At 45.2% G+C, this 11,663-nt stretch overlaps 2 protein-coding genes across 2 annotated transcripts in view; one reads left to right on the top strand and one right to left on the bottom strand.

The window, feature by feature from the left end:
• Window positions 1-1,870, top strand: part of RPE65 (retinoid isomerohydrolase RPE65) — a 7,336-nt gene extending 5,466 nt beyond the window's left edge. Inside the window, 4 exon segments of the mRNA XM_031064083.1 lie at window positions 1-163; window positions 166-263; window positions 354-465; window positions 956-1,870. The exon segment at window positions 1-163 is cut by the window's left edge and continues 10 nt beyond it. Coding sequence (XP_030919943.1) covers window positions 1-163; window positions 166-263; window positions 354-465; window positions 956-1,107 — 525 coding nt within the window. The 3' untranslated portion in view covers window positions 1,108-1,870.
• On the bottom strand, window positions 1,856-11,660 carry LOC102044598 (methylcrotonoyl-CoA carboxylase beta chain, mitochondrial-like; the record flags this gene model as incomplete). The annotated part of the gene is made up of 11 exons (XM_031064082.1): window positions 1,856-2,069; window positions 2,975-3,056; window positions 3,392-3,534; window positions 4,534-4,690; window positions 4,875-4,966; window positions 5,993-6,185; window positions 6,918-7,096; window positions 7,273-7,353; window positions 8,147-8,325; window positions 9,191-9,387; window positions 11,335-11,660. Coding segments are annotated over 11 exons (1,713 nt in total), but the record flags the coding sequence as incomplete, so codon positions are not given.
• Window positions 11,661-11,663: the final 3 nt, after the last annotated feature.

Below are 11,663 nucleotides of genomic sequence, written 5' to 3'. Positions count from 1 at the left end.
ACGCTGCGCAGTGACGAGACCTTCTGGCTGGAGCCAGAGGTGATTTTCTCAGGGCCACGGCATGGTATGATGACAGCCCAGCTCCCCCAGGTCACAGCAGCCACGTGCTGCCTGCACACCGTGTCCCACTAACCCTCAGCATTTATACACACTTATTTTTCCTTGTAGCCTTTGAATTCCCCCAGATCAACTACAGGAAGTACGGAGGGAAGCCGTACACGTACACCTACGGGCTAGGGCTGAACCACTTTGTCCCAGACAGGGTAACTATCAGCCAACGGGGGATGCCTTCAATTTGGGGACAACAAGGACTATTTCTGAGCTCTGTGGTTGTGTGCTGTCCCCACCTTTAGCTTTGCAAGCTGAACGTGAAAACCAAGGAGACCTGGGTGTGGCAGGAGCCAGATGCGTACCCATCAGAGCCGATCTTCGTTTCCCACCCGGATGCACTGGAGGAAGATGATGGTAATGCTAGGGGGTGGCGGCATTGGGATTGGGATTGAGATTGGGATTGGGATTGGGATTGGGATTGGGACTGGGACTGGGATTGGGAAGGGCTGTGCCAGGCTGGCTGCAGAGCTGAGGTGGGACAGGTGTGAACACTGGTGGGAAATTTCCGAGGAAATACAGGAAAACTAAAACTAGAATAATAAAATGTTTGGGTTGGGAGGGACCTTAAAACTCATCCCGTTCCACCCCCTGCCATGGGCATGGACACCTTCCACTGTCCCAGGTTGCTCCAAGCCTTGAACCTGGCCTTGGACACTTGCAGGGCTAGGGCAGGACAGCTTCCCTGGGCAGCCTGTGCCGTGTCCCTGCCCGTGTCCCTCGGCATCGATGACACTCCCGGGATTTCTGGTGCCCCGAGTGCCAGGGCTGCTCTGGCCTTGCCCAGCCGGGGTCAGACACAGCCCACACCTACCTGGGCCACACCCAGCGTGTTCTCACCTTGCAGGGGTGGTGCTGAGCATCGTGATCAGCCCGGGGGCGGGGCCCAAGCCCGCCTTCCTCCTCATCCTCAACGCCAAAGACATGAGCGAGGTGGCCAGGGCCGAGGTGGAGGTGAACATTCCCGTGACATTCCATGGGCTCTTCAAGAGAGCGTGAGCACAAACAGCGACACCTGGCCCGGGCTTCTTCCAGCTCCCAAAAGGTGCAGTCTCCGTTTACAGGTGACCCAAACTCCTTCCACAGCCCTTTGCATTTGTGGGGCTGCTTAACTCAGATCAAGCAGTTCAGTCTTGTCAATGATTCTTCAAAATGGCTAATCAGGTATTTTTTAAATGCCCCCTTTGGTACCATTTCCTGTTAAACCACAAGTTGGGGGTGGTGGAGAGGTTCTGTTTATGCAAAATTAAACTTTGTAGCTGCAGCAGAGTGAAAGAAGCTGAAAGAGCAGAGAGTAACCCCAACACTTTTACATGTGGTAACATTGTGTACCACTGGCTGTGCTCTGTTACATGGTTGAGAATTTTTAGCCTAAACTGAACGATTCTGGATTGAAACATCATCCTGGTCATGGCCGTGGTATCCTCAGAGCAATCCCAGTGCAGTTTTCCACAGCTGCTTTGGGAATCCCAAGAGGGTGACAGGTAGAGCTTTGTTCTTCACTCAAGCTGCAAACTGCACACCTTCCCTTGTGTGTTTGCTCCTTTCCCTTTCTTTTGTCCAAGTGTCCTTGATTTCTGGATTTCATGTTAAAACATGAACATGAAAAAAATCAAGCAATTGTTACCCCTTGGGCTGCCTTTGCTTCCTTAGAGTGCTACAGATGTTCAGCTTAATCCTTCCTTCTCCCAAAATAAACTTTCAGCTGATGTTAAAAGAGGCTATTGTTGAGAATAAAAACTTCCTGCCAGCAGATTTAAAATCTGGGATTCTTGTTTGTCTTCAATTGTTCAACACTTTTATTAATGGTACCAAAGAATAAGAAAATCTTTATACTCAAGGTTCTGGTAGAGGGTTCTGGTTTGAGGGGGCTGCAGTTACATCCTGATGATGGGATGGGAACGGGGAGACACAGCCTGGTACTTCTTCTGTTCCATGATCTCCAGGCACTGGGCAATCACCTAATTAAAAACAAAAAACAATATAAACAATGAGCCTCAAACAAACAAACAAACCCATCCAGTAAAACTCATTAGTTCTGCACTTATTTATTTGTTCCTTCTGTTTGTGAAACACTGAATATGGTAACACGAACGGTTCAACTCTCTCTTATTTTCATGTGTAGCTCATAAAGTGGGAATTTCAGGGCTCTAGGACTAAAAAAAACTTCTTGGTGCTCTCCCCTTATCAAAGTTCCCATAAACTCCATGAAAATATTTACCATCCACATCGTTCCATAAATAGGCACCATATTTAGAAGAGTTGTGTTATGATTTAACCCAGCTGAAACCAGGACAGATTGAGATCTTCAAGTAAACAAACTTCAGAAGTGCAGAGAAGATTTTTATTCCTAATAAACAATCTAACAAGGAAAAATAAAAGAACAAAGGCAGCAGCTTTCAGAAAGAACCTAATGGAGAGAGGGATGTCTGCCAATTTCAAATCAATAAAAAGGCAGGGGAGCATCCCAAATGTACACAGCAAATTTAAAGCAATAAGAGAAAATTGCAAAAAGCAACATCCCAGGGTAAAAGAATGTTTTGGAAACTAAAGGAATTCTGAGGAGCCCAAACTCCAAAGAGTGAAGATATGTGTAATTATATAGAAAAAAGGGATTCAGATGCAGATTCAAATTATGGTCAAGTCAAAGGAGAGGCTCAGTGAGGAAATGCTGTGGTCAAGTAACCAGAACTCAAAATTTTTGATAAACTAATGGGGAAGAGGCAGGATGAGAATTACAGAGAGAAATTCCATGGAGTGAGAAGTGGGAGCCCCAGGCCTGGATTCAGCACATTGCCGACCCTGAGTGAATCATGTTCACCCACTGTGGGACTGGAGAATACAATGGCCTAAAAGGAAAACCCACCTTCCTGGTGTCTTGAGGTAGGATGATCCCATCATCCCAGAGCCTGGCAGAGGAGTAAAAGGCACTGCTTTCTTCCTCTAGCCTGAGAGGGCAGAGAATTGAACAGGCTTAAAAGCACAATAAATACAACAAAGCAGTGAAAAGAAATTACAGATGAAACAGGCAACTCCATCTATCTGAAAAGAATGGGCAGCACTGCTGTTAAAATTAGTCAGAAACCAGCAAATAACAGAGCTGACCACTCTGCAGTAATGGGAAGACCCTAACAGAGAGACATTGAACTACGTGGAAATTTAAAATATTTTTGCAGTAGATTCATGTTTGTTTCATTAGTCGGGATGTGTTGCTCTTTAAGATGAACAAAAGTAGGTAATTTAACAATGAAATCCCTGACAGGTTTATATTGAATGTCCTTACTTTGCCTTCAGCTGTTTTAGCTCCAGTTCCTCTCCTGTCCAGTCCCCAGCTGGTGGAACTGTGGGGAAATTCTGAGAATCCACAAGACCAACTCTTGCATTGGGCCACAGGAACAGAAAGTTTGGACTGAACGATCTCCCACACTGCAAGGAAAAAACCAAAGAAACAGAACAAACTCACTGAGATAAATCATAAAGAGGTGTCTGTGGGATGAAACAACCAAGAGCAAGGCAGGATGGAGCACAGGTGGATTTGTATGAGGACAGACACCCTGTGCTAGGAACCACCACCTCCCCACTGCCTTCAATATTTCTATTTTAATATTTCATTTTGAATTCCAAGCACTTCCATGTTTAATTCTTCCATGTCTGCTTCTCAGCAATCACATGCATTGTTGCATTTCTTACTTCAGTGTGAGTTCAGAGCTCAATTCTCCAGCTGTGTTTTAGAAATGCAGTGACACTTGAGCAGTGTGACAGGTGTGTCCCCAAGCCCTGGGCTGGTGCCACCCATACCATGGCGTAGCTGTCACTCCCAAAACAGCCTCCAATGACAATGGTTATTTTGGGAACAGCAGCACAGGCAACTGCAGCCATCATGAAGGCCTGGGCCTTCAGCCTGTTGGAATGAGCCTCTGCCTGGAATAAAAATAGATATTTTAGATCCTTTAAGACTTTATTCTAGATTCCCTCCACTCCCAACAAACTTGTATTTCTAGATCATTTATTTATTTACTTACAATTCTGCAGAAACAGATCTGGGATCTGATGGAGGTTTTACTTTCCTTAGCCCAGGACAAATCCTACTGGGCTTTAATGCCTTCATTTTCAAAAGAGAAATAGCCAATTTTCTGAAGTGCAGAGTTAGCAGAGGAATCAATAAGCTGTATCTCAATGTCAAAAAGCACTGCAAATCCCAAATTTTCCAGCCTGCCTTGCTACAGTATCATTTTATATCAGCATCCAGACCTGCTTAAAATTCAAGTGAGAAAGTTCTTAAATCTTTGCCCATTAGCAAAGTCATTACAAAGCTTCATCAAGAGTGGTTAAAAAAACAGTTTTCCTAACAGTTAATAATTCTGAAAATTAGGCACAGCAAGAACTAAGAATTGTTTGAAATGCATTGAAGCAAACATGCCATACCTTTGAGATGCTTGCAGGCCCTGCTGGCTGTGGAGCAGTGTTTTGGAGGAAGAGGATGGGAATTCCCCTCTGGCCACAGAGCTGGACAAAGTGGCTGCCCTTGAGAGCAGCATCGTGAGCCAGCTCTCCATTGCTGGCCACTATCCCCACCAAGTGCCTACAGAACAAACAGGGACAGTTAGACTCCATGATCTGAGAGGTCCTTTCCAACCTCAGCAATTCCATGATTCTCCCTTTTGAGCCCTAGGAATGACTGGAGTGGTGTGGAACCTGCTGAGGCCACAAAAGCTGTTGAGAAATGCATGTGCACCCATTTGGATGGGGAATGTTCCCAGCCATACCCTTCCACATGGCCAAATCCTGTCACTAATGTTGTCCCATAGGTAGCCTTGAATTCCTGGAATCTGCTTCCATCCATCAGCCGGCTCAGGATCTGCAAAGAAATACACAGACTTGACTTTACTAGAGAATTTGAGGTGAAAATAGGAGAGTTCTGCTAAAAGAAATGCTCTGTTCAAACAGCAGCAGACCTGACTTCAGCAAGATGAGCACAGAGGGTCTTTGGGTGACTTGCTAAATGCTCAATATGCACAAACCATCCAATTTGTGTTTAGTTTAATTACCAACTGTGTGTTTTAAGACAAAGGCCAACTCCAAAATTATTTTAGTTTTACAAAGCACAGCTGTTTCTGTGCATAAAAATGTAAAAAAGCAAAAACCAAACCCCAGTGTGTGCAGTTTCAGATTTTGTGCATAGGAAATGTTTGGTTGATATTGCTCATGCTTTTCTCCAACACAGTTAAAAGCTGCCTTCAAAGCTTTCTACAGTCAATTCCCTCAAGTGCAGGGATTTACCACTGGAAAAGATACTGCATTCACATCCATGGAGACAAAATCTCATGTGGAACACAATGGAAACAGCGTGGGCAGCTCTGCATGTCTCTGCTTAAGCTTTAGTTCTGTACCAACCTCAAACAAGTGTGATTTGAGCTGTGTTGTTTTTTCAGTCAGTAATTTCACCATTTCTTTTACATTATTTGAATGCTGGGGGGGAAGAAACAAAAAGACAGAGGAAGGGAAACACAGACATGAACGGGGTGTATATTCTCAAGGCAGCCAACACAGTACAAGACATAAAGCAAGCATCCCAACAGGGCAGGGAATCAGCTGGGCAACACTGGCACAATCTGGGATTATTTTATCTCCAGCAGGATTTCAGGTATTTAAATATTTTTATCATAAACATTTAAATATTTTTATAATAAATATAACCATTTCTTTTAAATATTTTAATAATAAATTTAAATATTTTCTATAATCCCACAGAACTGTTGCCATCCTGCTTTATTTCAGGCTTAAGACAGGCTGGCAACAGATGAAGTAATAATTCAGAATAACACCTGGAGCTGTGGGACAGAGCAGAGTGAAGGATGCAGGAATGAAATCCCTGTTGCCTTACCAGTTTGACAGGAAGAGTGTAGCTGTAAGCCAGTGGTGCCAGGCCCAGGAGCTCCTCAGGGCTGTACAAGGGACTGTCAGGCTCCCTGTCCTGCTCTGGCACTGGCTCACAGTTTAAGGTAGAGACAACACTACGAATGCACTCATAGGCCTCCTTTTCTGAGGGTGCAAAATGGTCACTGCAGCCACTGACTCTAGGAGAGAGAGACATTAATTAGCATTGAATTAATGAGTTCTGTATCCTGACAGAAAACCCAAACTCTAGGAAAAACGCTGAGACTCTCCAAATGCCCTGTGGAAATACTGTGTGATTTGTTTCTGTATGAATGAGCTGAAAGCAGTCAATGGAATTTCTGTGCAGTCCAATCCCAAATTAAATTCACAGAGTTGTAAGGAGTTGTTCTTCCCCATGACTTTTGTGTTTCTCTGGATTAAAGAAAGACCTTGGGATTTATTTTTTGTGATGCTGTTGTTGCAGACAATATCAAAAATGGAAAAGAGGAAAGCAAACCTCAGGAATGATTTCAAACTAAGTGGTTGCAGCCAAGATATAAGGACAGGAATGTATTCCATGTAGCATAATTGGGTTAAATATGTGTATTCTGGAAAACACTTGGAAAAGAGGAGATAGCATCCCTCTTCTGTAGCTGGTCCCTGTGAGGCACAGAGGAAATTACTTGCCTGAAGTTGTTCAAGAAGTATGTGGAACAATAGAGAGCCAAATCCAACCTGTCCAGTCCCTGCCTCACCTCATCAATAACCTCATTTTACTTCCATTTGGCTGATTTAACCCAAACCCCTGAAGCTGAGAAGGCAAGCCAGTGTAACCACAGGTTCCACTCTTAGCCCTGCTCTGAAATGCCAATGCCACATTCCTTTCAGGATGAGCATGCTGAATTCCCTGCTTTTGAGAATACTCCACATACTGTGAGTGAAGCCTGGCTCCTCCAAGCTCCTCAGGAGAGACATCTTCTCCCGTGGCAGCTTTCACCAGGGGCGGCCCAGCAAGGAACAGCATCCCAATTTTATCAATGATCACGGATTCCTCGGCCATGGTGGGCACATAGGCACCTCCAGCCACACAGGAGCCACACACCACGGCCACCTGAGGGGACACAGACACAGCAGTGCTGGACAGGGGACAGGAAAGGCAAAGCCAAACCCAAAGTTGTTTCAGAAATGCAGGAAGTGCTAAATCACAGCACTTGGGGAGCAAACCAGAAAATTTACTACCCATTTACACCTTTTCTACACCCCCTTGCTCTCCCCATGCCACTGTACCTGAGGGATTCCCATGGCAGACATGATTGCCTCGTTGTAGAAAACCCTGCCACCGTGCAGCTTGTCAGGAAACAGCTCTGACTGAGGGGCAGGGAAAAGAAAAAGGGATTTTTAATGGTCACTACGAAAGTTGATGCTTCCTCTTCACTCCATTCATTCCCAAACACACCAAAACTGACACTGAGAAGGTCCCCATTAATAATCACTCCTGAGCCTATCATATACAGCATTCATTATGGTATTTATTCCTTTATACATTGTCAAATACCCCAAAAATACCTATTTGCTTTGAAAGCACAGGTTAGATTTTGTGATTTTTTCTGAAATCAATATATTCTACACAAACTGGCTGTAAATGTGGAGAAGGGAAGGGTGCTAGTTCTATTTCATCTGTGAAATCTCTTTGGCAGTTTCCTTTTTTGCTTAGTTTTGGATACAATTCCAGGTAAACTTCCAGGTAACTTTTAAAATTTAATAACTTTAATTAACTTTAAAATTCCAGGTAACTTCTCCTGTGTGCTTGCCCTCAGCTGGAGAGAGAACAACTACAGTCTCTGTGACAGGATGACCTCTGCATTTCACAAAAGAACCTGTTCAAATTCTTATTTTGCAGTCAGAATTGCAAAAACTCCACTTTTAAAGGCCACAGAGCTTAGTGCACCACTGGCACAAACAGGACAATAAAATAGAGGTCACTTTAGAGACTCTGGAGTGAAAATAGACACCTCCCACCATGTACTCATTTATCAGACACAAAAGCAGCTCAGCACACTCACTGGAGTTTCTAAGCTCTGATCAGGTGGGGAGGTGCAGGACTAGCCCAGGTGGTGAAATAAATACTGATATTTTGTGCTCTGCAGAGTGCCAGCAGTACCTGCAGGGGTAGGAAGGCTCCCCCACTGTCCGTCAGGTGCACAGACAGCAGCCTGTTCTCCATGGCAATTTCCTGGGCTCTCAGTTGCTTTTTCACTCCAATTGGGTACAAGGTTCCTCCTTTCACAGTGGCATCACCCGCAATGAAGACACACCAGATCCCACAGATTCTGCCAATTCCTACAAGCAGTACCACAGATATTTATCAGGACTCTCTAAAGCAATAGGTAAAGCAAGGGGGGCAAACCTTTTAACTTTTCCAGGCGTTTTTCTCAGTAATGCTACATCAAGAAGTTCCAAATTAATATGAAAATACCACACAGAGAAGAAATCTACACTCTTCTCTGGAATGACAGTATTAAAAAAATAATCCAAATGACAGAAAAACCTCAAATAAATTTACTTACTTCTGGTGACAATGTAACAGAAAGAAATACACTGTAACTATTCCTTGAGATAAAAGGGAAGGCAATTAAAAATTACCCCTATAAAACTGAAAAGTATAACAATCTGTGCTGAAAAAAAGGGTTTTCATACTGTTCTTCTAGTTACTTTTTGAACTGGAACCACTCTTCAAAATGCAATTTCACTGATATAGAATGAAATTGAATTTCAATGAAATTTCATGTTGAAGAGCTGTTTCAGTTTAAAGAGACAATGTCTGCATAGAAAATGCAATTGTCTGTGATTTGAAAAACACTTCAGAATGTATGTTACAGCTCCTGTCTCTCACATAACTTTGTCCTCTCTCCTTTAAGAGGAGCTGATTTGACACATCACCCTACATCTTTTGAGACAAAAATTAGTAAATGGTAAGTGGAATTACTAAATCTAGAAGAAATCAGAAACTGTTCTTTCAAAAGATTCTCCCATTATCGTAAAACAGCAGTGGCTGAACTCTTCCCTCTTGGGAACAAGAACTGGACAAAACCAGTGTTCACTTTTCCTAGGAAAGCACTTCAGATGCTAAAATATCCCATAACCTTCATTCCATGCATCCTTTTCCCCCCGTTTCCCTCTCCCAGAGCCCCCAGTACCCCATTACCCGTGAGGCTGCCGGCAGCAGGGACATTCCCGTAGGGCATGTGCAGCCCTGCCAGCGGGGACAGCTCCAGGAAATCCGCATCGTCTAGCAGCAGCCTGAGGCGCTCCCGCACGAACAGCTTCTTGTTGCGCTGCGTGTGCCGCAGGACGGCGTTTTCTCCCCCTCCTTCCTTCACCCTCTCCAGCAGCTCCGAGTACCTGATGGAACAAACCCAAAGTTTCGCTCGATGGGAACGAAGCGGCTGCCACACGCTGGAGGGGAGGGGTGGCGTCCAGAGGGACGCGGACAGGGGGAGAGCTGGGGCTGGAGGAGCCTCAGGAGTTCAACACGGCCCAGTGCAGGTCCTGGTCTGGGCCGGGAAAATCCCAAGGACAAACACGGGCTGTGGGAAAAGGGATGGAGAGGAGACCGGGAGGATTTGGTGTGTTGGTGGATGAGAAGCTCATCCTGCCCTGTCCAGAGGAGGCCCCGGAGCTGCTGCAGAGCTGGAGCCCCTCTGGAGCCAGGCTGGGACACCTGGGGGTGCTCACCTGGAGAGGAGAAGGATCCAGGCAGAGCTCAGAGCCCCTGCCAGGGCCTGAAGGGGCTCCAGGAGAGCTGGAGAGGGACTGGGGACAAGGCCTGGAGGGACAGGACCCAGGGAATGGCTCCCACTGCCAGAGGGCAGGGCTGGATGGGAGATTGGGAATTGGGAATTGTTCCCTGGCAGGGTGGGCAGGCCCTGGCACAGAGTGCCCAGAGCAGCTGTGGCTGCCCCTGGATCCCTGGCAGTGCCCAAGGCCAGGCTGGACACTGGGGCTGGAGCACCTGGGACAGTGGCAGGTGTCCCTGCCATGGCAGGGGTGGCACTGGGCAGGCTTTGAGGGCCCTCCCGACCCAAACCATTTTCCTCACAAGTTACCCTTTAGCAGATTGAGCTTAAACATATTGCACAGTTTTCACACAAATGGCATGAAAATGAAGATAAATTCACATTTTCGGATTATTGTTTTTCCAAGGTGTAGTAAAAAGTCAAGGTCTATTACTTAAAGCAAACATTTCACTTTTGTTATCCAAAAAACTGTTTAATAAAGCTAATAATATAATATATAATAATGAGGCTATCACAACATGCCTGTCCTAATTCAGCATGAACCTCCATGTTCTACCTGCTCTTGGCAATAATCTAGCCAAGAGCTTCCTTCATCAGGTCCTGCAACAAGTTTATCTGACAAAAATCAGTAACTGGGAATAAATTACTAAATCTGGAAGATATACTAAAAGCAGGGAACACTGCAGTGTCACAGGGAGGAACTGATTACCCAATGGTATTGTCAGGGCTGCACCATGTATAGGTAAAAAACTGAATAAACTATAAACAAACGTGATATCTCAAATTTGGTCTTAAATAAACCAAGCTCTTCCTTTATTTCAAACACATTTTCCCCCCAGATGCACCACCTTTAACTGTAAATGCTGTTTGACACAAAGACTCGCACAGCACTTTGGGTGTGACTCTGTGATCTGGGTGGGCTCCCTGCACACAATGGAGGCTGCAAAAACTTCGCAGGAAAAGATTTTAATCATGTCCTCAATGCCACCACAGGAGGGCACAGTGTGTTTTCCAAAGCTTTGCTTCCAGCTTGTGGATCACTCCCCTGAACAAAGACCTTTGCAATTTTGCCATCTGATCTTTCAGGATAAACACATAAAACACATTTTGTCGTTTTATCTGTAAATGATGATGGACAGCAGCACCCATCCCCTGCTCTGTCAGGAGTGTGTGAGTCACCATTTACGTCTTTGCATTCAAAATGCAACACGAAACAAATGTTACATAAGTCTGGAAAAAGTATTTCTTGGCTATATATGCAAAACAACACATGGCACTGTTTGAAATAGTTTGCACCTCGAATTGGGTATTTCAGTCAATATTTCATGGACTGGTTTGTGTTGGAAGGGACCTCAAAACTTATCCAGGGACACCAGGCTGCTCCAAGCCCCATCCAACCCGGCCTTGGATACTTCCAGGGATTGGGCAGCTACATTGCTCCATGGGGCAAGTATTGTCCCATGTTAAAAGTCCCCAAAGTGCCCGTAAGTGACTCTTACACCATGTCACAAAATAGCAATGCTCTAAAAACCCCACAAAATCGCTTTATTACCTTTTAATCACAGCCTCGCTGTTCCTTAAATTCTCTTGGAACACATGTCGGAACATGGCAGGGACACGTCCGTCTAGAACTGGGAATGTTTTGGGATGGTGCCTGGATTTGGGTTTATTACTTAAAAACCGGCGGGGAGGCAGGTGCTGTGTCCTTTCCCAGCCCTGCCTCGGCAGCAGCAGCTCCTGATATTCCCTCTGGAGCAGGCAGAAAGGGGTTTTCTCCCGATATTCCCTCTGGAGCAGGTGGGTTGGGGTTTTCTCCCGATATTCCCTCTGGAGCAGGTGGGTTGGGGTTTTCTCCCGATATTCCCTCTGGAGCAGGTGGGT

This window comes from Geospiza fortis, unplaced genomic scaffold (assembly GCF_000277835.1).
Source record: "Geospiza fortis unplaced genomic scaffold, GeoFor_1.0 scaffold69, whole genome shotgun sequence".
Lineage (NCBI taxonomy): Eukaryota > Metazoa > Chordata > Aves > Passeriformes > Thraupidae > Geospiza > Geospiza fortis.
This window is presented reverse-complemented; position numbering and strand designations above follow the sequence as displayed.